The 8,180-nt window shown below is 47.7% G+C and overlaps 1 protein-coding gene across 1 annotated transcript in view; it reads left to right on the top strand.

The window, feature by feature from the left end:
• The window catches only part of NOL10 (nucleolar protein 10), an 89,577-nt gene that overhangs the window by 24,034 nt on the left and 57,363 nt on the right, over nucleotides 1-8,180 (top strand). The window contains exons 11-12 of the mRNA XM_040496058.1: nucleotides 596-745; nucleotides 2,705-2,771. Coding sequence (XP_040351992.1) covers nucleotides 596-745; nucleotides 2,705-2,771 — 217 coding nt within the window. The remainder of the gene's footprint in view (nucleotides 1-595; nucleotides 746-2,704; nucleotides 2,772-8,180) is intronic.

Genomic DNA, 8,180 nt, shown 5'->3' with positions numbered 1-8,180 from the left:
TCAGGCTCTGGGCTGATGGCTCAGAGCCTGGAGCCTGTTTCAGATTCTGTGTCTCCCTCTCTCTCTGCCCCTCCCCCATTCATGCTCTGTCTCTCTCTGTCCCAAAAAATAAATAAACGTTGAAAAAAAAAATTAAAAAAAAAAAAAAAGATTTTTCTAGAGTATTTTTGCTGTCTGACTTTAAAATCTTTGTGCCCTTTGGGGTGCCTGGGTGGCTCAGTCGGTTGAGCGTCCGGCTTCAGCTCAGGTCATGATCTCACGGTTTGTGAGTTTGAGCCCCGTGTCGGGCTCTGTGCTGACAGCTCAGAGCCTGGAGTCTCTTTCGGATTCTGTGTCTCCCTCTCTCTCTGCTCCTCCCCTGCTCGTGCTCTGTCTCTCTCTCTCTCTCTCTCTCTCTCTCTCTCTCTCTCTCTCAAAAATAAATAAACATTAAAAAAAAAAAAAAAATCTTTGTGCCCTGAGTAAGTGTTCACTGTGCTCATAAAAAGGCAGTGAAACAAATAGTAGCCATTATTCAGAGTTTACAAAGTTGCTTTTTAAGATAAATATGTTTAATTTGTTGAAACAGAAATAACTTGTTTTCTTTTTTTTTTAGGTTTTATTATATGATCTTCGATCAGATAAGCCATTGCTGGTTAAGGATCACCAGTACGGGCTGCCCATTAAGTCACTTCATTTCCAGGATTCATTAGATTTGATTTTGTCTGCAGACTCACGAATCGTCAAAATGTGGAACAAGAACTCAGTATGTACTTTTTTGTTGACATAACTTATTAGTGTATTTTCCTGAGGATTTTTTTCTTTCTGTTGCCCGTTTTGAGTTACATGGGCTCTTGAGAAAGATGCCGAGTCCCTGTTTGGGAACTTAGCTGGGAGACAGGTACTTCAGCAGAGGTAATGTTCCCACTGAGGTAAAGTAGTCCAGACTGCCTTCTTCCTGCTACGAAGTTTTCCCGGTTTGCTAGAACTGGCATGCCTTTTGCTTGGGTTCGTAAATCACGTTTAAAACCGTGTTTGCTTGGGTAGCGTAAATCACGTTTTAAAAACATCGCCCCATGAGAACCTCCTAGATCCTGAGGCTCTCTCACAGCCTTGGGAAAGTTTTTATGAGCAACTAATTATCTTTCCATGTCAGTGTTATTATGTATTTCAGTTTCATACCTCTTAAAACCAGTCTCAAAAGAATTGGCTTTTGGAAATGACCCCTTCACGGTAATTCCTTAGAGTGTTTTTTTAAAAAGCAGTATTTTCTTAAAACTATCTGTTGTTCTTTCCCCTCAGTTCCAAGTAACAGTGAAAAAGTAAAAGTAACAAAAGCCCATATTTCTGGTTTTCGTCTGCCTTGTGCTTTTCGTCTTTCATTTTAAAACTTGGGAGAAACTAGTGAAAGGTTAGTTCGTCTGCAAACTGGGAGAAAGTGTATTCAGTATAGCAGTTGCTTTTAAGCGCTCTTTGCGTTTAATTAGTTACAAACTTCCGCGTCTTGAGTCAAAAAGCGTCCCTTCCTTTTTAAAATTTTTTCAACTCGTTTTTGAGGTGAAGAGGGTGCAGGGTCCAGAGGCCGCAGCGTTAGCGCCAGAGGACAGGCCCGGCCTGTCCCGGGGGCCCGCGTGTGCCCGACACAGCGGCCCGCGACGCGACCTCATCACCCCTCCGCTACGCCCTGGGGTTCCCGGCCGCTTGGATCATAACTTGTGTGTCCACTCTTCATTTGGCGACTCGCAGAGCACTGACCGTTCCTAGCCCTGCCTCGAACTAGAACTTGGCTGCAGCTTTTCACCGAGCGTGCGGGAGCCGTCCTCCCCGTGCCTTAACTGTCCCTTCTCCTTTGCCCTGGGAGCCTCTGGTAGCGAGTTAATAAACGTGAGAGCTGGCAGACATTTTCAGCACCAGCGCTTGAAATTATCCTGCCGTCGTTGCCGCAATACGTTTTATTTTGGCGTTGTTGGTATGACTAAATACGCCCTCTTGACCAACACCCAGATTACTTGGTTTTGCTTGACTTGCTTCTCCTTGTTTATCTTTCTCATCACCTTTTCCCATTCCCATCTTCTCCTCTCTTTTGTTTCTTTTACTTCCCCTCTCTTAATTTAAAATATAGCACGTTCCTCCCCTCTCTCCCATTGAAAATAGAAGTGTGGTAGTCTTTCCTGTGTAAGTAACTCCTTGCATATTTACAGGATTTCATTTTGTAGGTTATCATTTATACCCATTGTCTTCCTTGATCCTCCTCAAGGCCTTATGGTATATAGATGGCAGAAAGTGTCTTCGTCCTGCCGTGTTGACTCCCTCCCAGTCTTTGGTTTCTCTGAGTACGGCTTTAACTGGGGATTACGAGTTCAACGAGTTTAACTCCAGATTATGAGAGTTTTTCTGAGTTGATGCACAACTTTATCTTAAACTTTACCCATTGCCGCTATGAAGACATTATCCGCGAAACTGTATTTATTTCCTTGGTTAAGTCGCTTTTCCCCCCATTCGCCTCAGTTTCTTTGTTTCTAAAGTGAAAGCATTTGATAAATTGGTAAAATGAGCTCTCTACCGTAGTTTAAATTCTTTACTTTCAATCAGGTGATTTTATTTCTTTACACAGTACCATTTACACATAACCACGTGGCTCTGTCATACCCCCAGTTTATTTTCTTTACTCAGCATTGCCAAAAGTTTAACTGTTTTAATAATTCCTTTTTGCCTATTCTTTTAGGGAAAAATATTTACTTCCTTGGAACCAGAACATGACATTAATGATGTCTGCCTCTATCCCAACTCAGGTATGCGGTATGTAGCGATGGGTCATTCAGTGAGATAAATCTGAGTTGTGCTTTATTGGGTTTTAAACACATTTCATTTCATTTGTTAAGACCGGGTTTGGCTTGGTCAGGACTGTTCTTGGATATTGTATTTACTGGAAGAATCAAGAGCAGGAAGTGGTGTGGATGATTCAGAAAATGGCACTCTCAGTGACTCAGCCCGTAGCCAGCCTAGCTAGCTATTAGTAGAAACTGGTAACAATATATAGGTAGGTGGCAGGTGAGATGCTATTTTAGTGTGCTCTTCACCCTTTTATGTGATTAGTAATAGCGTGTGGAAATTGAGGTTAGAGGTTTGAAGAAGGCTGGGATTGCCCGATAACCCACGAGGCTCATGAAGCCAGGGGTTTGGGTATCTTCTGTATTGTATACTGTTTTGCGGATTACATCGTGGATTTCAAGATTTTACAATACATTTCAGACAAATTGGTGAAGAATTTGGGGGCAGGAAAGAAAATGGGAATAGTGCCACTCTCAAGCAGTGTTGCGTTCTGAGGACAGACACAGCCCATTTTGATTGATAGACGGATACAAGGCAGAGCAGGAGAGACCTGTCATGTGTGTACAAACAGCACTTCGCCAGCGTGTTAGAGAAAGGCTCAGCCAGAGCAACTGGGGAGGGGAGATGCCAGAGGAGATGTTTGTTCAGGTGTGTTTGCAGTGGTGAGTGAGATTTGGTAGGTGGGGCGGCGAGATGAGGCACATCCCTGTGAGGGAGCAGTGTGAGAACGGCAAGAAGGATAGGCTGTGGCAGATGCAGCAGGGTCCCATTGGTGGGGCTCGTTTGGGAAAGCGATGGAGTCTTACGTGCCAGAGCCCTGGTGGCTCTCCTGGGAACCAAGGTGGAGGAGGTCCGGGAATGATGTGCTGAATGATCTGGGCTCGGTCTGTAGTCGGGACCTGTTCAGATTGTGCTGTCCGTCCTCTAAAAGGTACATCGGTTTTGAACCAAAGTTAGTAGGAGGGGATGCTCTGAGCTGATTGAGAACATAGGAGACAGAGCAGGTTTAGAGAGATTGTTTTTTGAACATTTTGAACATTTTGAACATTTGAATATTATTAGGAGGCGATGGGACAGTGACAGTGTCTGGCAGAGGGTCTCAAACCTGGCCGCTGTCAGTATCACCCAGGGAGCTTTTTAAAAAGGACAGGTTCCTTGGCCCAGTCCCAGACGTACTGAGAGTATCCGGGCGGAGGGCCCAGAAGCGTGTTTCCCAAGTGCTCGTGAGGCCCTGCCCTGCCCCACCACCTTGCAGCGGGAGCCAAGTCAGGTGCACGTAGAAAGTGCCGTCTCAAGAGAAGCAGGTCTGCGGTTGCAAAGTGTGGAGGCCTGTAAACAGAGCGTCTTTCAGAGGTGGGAGTGCGTGAGATCACCATGGGAATGTGTACACAGTAGGACCCGAGTCCGCTTCAGCGGGGATTGAGGAGAAGGAGGTGCCAGCTGAGAAACTTAACAGGAACAGACAGAATGGCAATAAAAGGAGTGACAGATTTCGAAGTAGAGCAGAAGCTAAGACACAAGCGATCCAGTGGTCCCTGCTCGGCAAGCTTGAGGGCGACTGAGGTTGAGGCGGGAAGGAGAGAACAAGTTCTTAATGCTCCTGTGCTTCCGGGCTCGGTGATGACCACGCATCATTTAATCTTTCCAGAACCCTGTGTAGTTAGTGGCACACACGTTTTTTTCTTTTTTCTTGTCTGTCTGTCTCACGTCTTAGGAGGTGAGAACTGTTGAGTTATTGGGCCGGAGTTGGTGGCTCAGCTGGCTGTGGCAGGGCCTTGGGTAGAGCCAGCCTTTCCTGGTTCTGGAGCCCATGCCCTTTCTAGTTACGTGCTGCTGTCCCGAGAAGGATGAGGCGCTGTGTGTCTGTAGTCACGGAGAGGGTCTTGTTGCAGTGGTGGGGTGACGTCCAGTGCGGACGAGTTCAGGAATAAATTGCAGATGAGGATGTCAGGGTCCCCGTTAGAGAGTATCCGACGGTCCAAAACTGGGTCTGAGCTGCCCACGAGGAGGAGTAAAGTCAGGTGGCACTGAGGTTGGCACGAGGCTGGTGAGTGGGCGGCTGGGTTAAGGGGTGAGAGGATTTTTTTTTTTTAAATGTTGATTTTATTATTTTTGGAAGAGCAGGAGAGCCCGGGAGGGGCAGAGAGAGAGGGAGACAGAGGATCCAAGGCGGGCTCTGCGCTGACAGCAGAGAGCCCGACGTGGGGCTTCAGCTCACGAAGCGTGAGACGGTGACCTGAGCCAAAGTCGGACGCTTAACCCGACTGAGCCACCCTGGTGCCCCTGGGGGGTGAGAGTTTGAAGGGCAGCTAGTGCTGAGAGACGGAAGCTGCATGGTCACGTGTGGCCGCGTGTGGCCCTTGAGACCTGGCAGGGTGACCGACCTGAACTGAGTGAGGTGTGCTCTGAGCGTAAACTACCCGCCAGGTTTCGAAGACCTTGTGGAGACAAATCACGCGAAATAGACCTTTAATTTTTTATGTCAGTTACATATTGAAATGGAAACGTTTGGGGCATACTGGCTTAATAAGATACATTAAAATATGTTTTGCCTGTTTTTGAAATAGTTTTTTTAAAATCTGTGTAGTAGAAAATGTGAAATCACACGTGAGCCTCGCACGATATTTCTGTTGCACGTCTCTGGCCCAGACTTGGGGATCTGGCCCAGTGTAGGGCGCAGCTTTGGCGCGAGGGAGCTATGGAAGTCCACCGAGGGCGTGCGCCGTCCGTGTCATCAGAGGGACTGAGGACCGCCAGCCCGTCTAATGACTCTCGGTCTCCAGTATTGTCTTACTTCCGGTCCATTCCTGCGTTTCCCCGCTTGTCCCCCAGATGCCGTTTGTAGCGCCTTGTTTGGAACCAGGCCGTAATCAAGGTTGTGTGTTACGCTGAGCTGGGGCCATCTTTAGTTTCTTTCAGTTTGCAATAGTCGTGTCCCCCCACCCGTCCTTTTTTTTGTTTTGTTTTGTTTTGTTTTGTTTTCTTTGATTTTTCCAAGATCAGGGCAGTAGTCGCATAGAATGTCCCTCACCCTGGATTCATGTGGCTAGCTGTCATAATGTCATTGACCTTGTGCCTCCAGCCCGTGTATTTTATCTCAGATAGAAGTTAAATCTGACCGTGACGCACCGTAGGTGAGATATTGTGGCCACGAGGAATGCTGGGTCCCCTGTGTCAGACCCCTTCCCAGAAGCATCCAGGGCCAGGGAGGGGCAGCGTGGTCCCTGGGTTAAGGTGACCAGTGGGTCTCCCCATTGCGAAATGTACTTTCCTGGGAGGTAAACATTGTAAGAGTGATGTTTCGAACAGAAGGACAGCTTCACTGTCAAATAACTTGTAAGAAGCGAATCAAACACAAAAAGTAGCCAAATGGTTTGTTCCCTGAGCTTTGCAAGCACAGTGAGACCAGGGCCTCGGCTGCCGTGGGGGTTGCGTGTGAGTGGGTGTGATTCACGCGCTGTGCTGCTCTCCCCTGCTCTGTTCCTCTTCCCTTTGACGCCGCTCTTGATGCCTTATGCTTAATCATCAGGCGCTTAATCATGTTTTAGAAAAGCTAAAACGTCCTTCTTTCTTTATCTTCTCACTTACTCATTTTGAAGTAATTAGAGCCGAATCACGGTTACTGTTTTGTAATGTTTTTCTAATACGAAGATTGCTCAGAATATTGAGAAATGGCTCCGCCTTCCTGGCTGCTGTTTTGTTCCTGCTCTTGCTCACTCGGCCGACTCCGGCGTCTCTGCGCTGGGCGCCTGCCCTGCAGGTCGGCTCCGTGACGGCGCGTTGGCGTGGCGCGGCGCCTGTCGGGCTCACGGGTGTCTGAGCCCCACCGCCGCTGGGACCCGGGATCGCTGGGTTCGAATCGCTGCTACAGAGAAAAGAAGATGGGCTTTCGACTCAGAAAGACTGAATTCAGGCTGAATGATCGTGTAAAGCACCCAGTGTGGTTTCCCCAGCCGCCTTCCAGGCCCCTGCAGACGGCCTTCCCCGTTCAGTGTGCAGTCGCCTTCCCATCTGTGGCAAATGTCCTCTCCCAACATGGGAAAGAGCAGCTCGAGCCAGGTGGAAACATCCTGGGTGCCCTGTACGGTAAAATCCCAAGCTCCGTAGTCACATCCGCGGTTGAGCACATGGAAGAAATGTCCTGGCCTTTCCTCCCTGACACAGTTCTGTTCTCACAGGTGCTCTGCTCTGAGCTGTTCAAGGCGGTGACCGCTGCTGTACGTTTCAGTGCAGATGTTTCTGACGGCGGAGATTGTGTTTTTCCTTTGTGTTTAAATTTCTAATCCGTTTCAGACCGGATACTTTTGTAAAACGTAGTAAAAAGACGTTACAAGGGAAAGGAGCACACGTGGGGATCTCCCTGCAATGTCGCATTACTATACAGCTTTCTGAATTCTTCCTTTCCACTTCTACACTCAGCGCCTGGCCGGGGGCCAGTTTGCAGGGCGGCCCTGGGAGTGGAGTGAGTAGCACTGGCAGAGAGCATCCAATCTGGTTTTGGAACTCTGGGCTTCGGTGAATCCTTTGGCCTCTGAAGCACGTGCACAGGAGAATCCAAATGTTCACGCTTCCTGGGAGGGGGCTGCTGATCCATCCCATCCTCATTGGCCGCCCTGTTCGGCCACACAGGACACTGGATACGTCACTCTGCAGTGCTGTTTCAGACTGGATGTGTGTTCTTTTGACTCTAGGCACTATTGAGCTCTTCCTTCTCTTTTAAAATTTTTACTGTCGGGGTGCTTCAGTGGCGCAGTCGGTTAAATGTCTGATGTCAGCGCAGGGTATGATCTCGCGGTCTGTGAGTTCGAGCCCCGCGTCGGGCTCTTGCCGACAGCTCGGAGCCTGGAGCCTGCTTCCGATTCTGTGTCTCCCTCCCTCTCTGTCCCTCCCCCGCTCACACTTTGTCTTTGTCTCTCAAAAATGAATAAATGTTTAAAAGAATTATTTTAATTGGTATTGTCATTTTAATAAGCATCACTATAAAGGAAACTTAAAGGAAAAATCATTCATAAGCCCACAGTCTCTTCACGAGTACCATTACAATTTCCATGAGAGAAGTTCTCGTATTAATCTCATGTTTGTATGTTTTCAATCATTGACCTCATGCTGTGTGTATAGTTGTCTTTTGCTTTCCAGTTGACGTGATGTTAACATTTTTCCTGTTGCTGTATGGTGTTCATATTTGCACTTCTGAAATTTTTATTATTTGACCCCGCAAGAAGCCTTTTCATTTTATCTTAGTTGTTACTGTGGTTTTAGAGTCCTGCGTTGCACGGGCTTTGGAGTCCGTAGAATATCAGCTACTCTCCTTCCTAGCTATGTGGTGACCTTGAGCAAATTAATTTTGTGAGGCCACACTGTTAATCTGG

The sequence above is a fragment of the Herpailurus yagouaroundi genome, unplaced genomic scaffold (genome assembly GCF_014898765.1).
Source record: "Herpailurus yagouaroundi ecotype Mexico unplaced genomic scaffold, PumYag 188, whole genome shotgun sequence".
NCBI lineage: Eukaryota > Metazoa > Chordata > Mammalia > Carnivora > Felidae > Herpailurus > Herpailurus yagouaroundi.
Note: the sequence above shows the minus strand (reverse complement) of the source record. Positions and strands in the feature narration are given on the sequence as shown.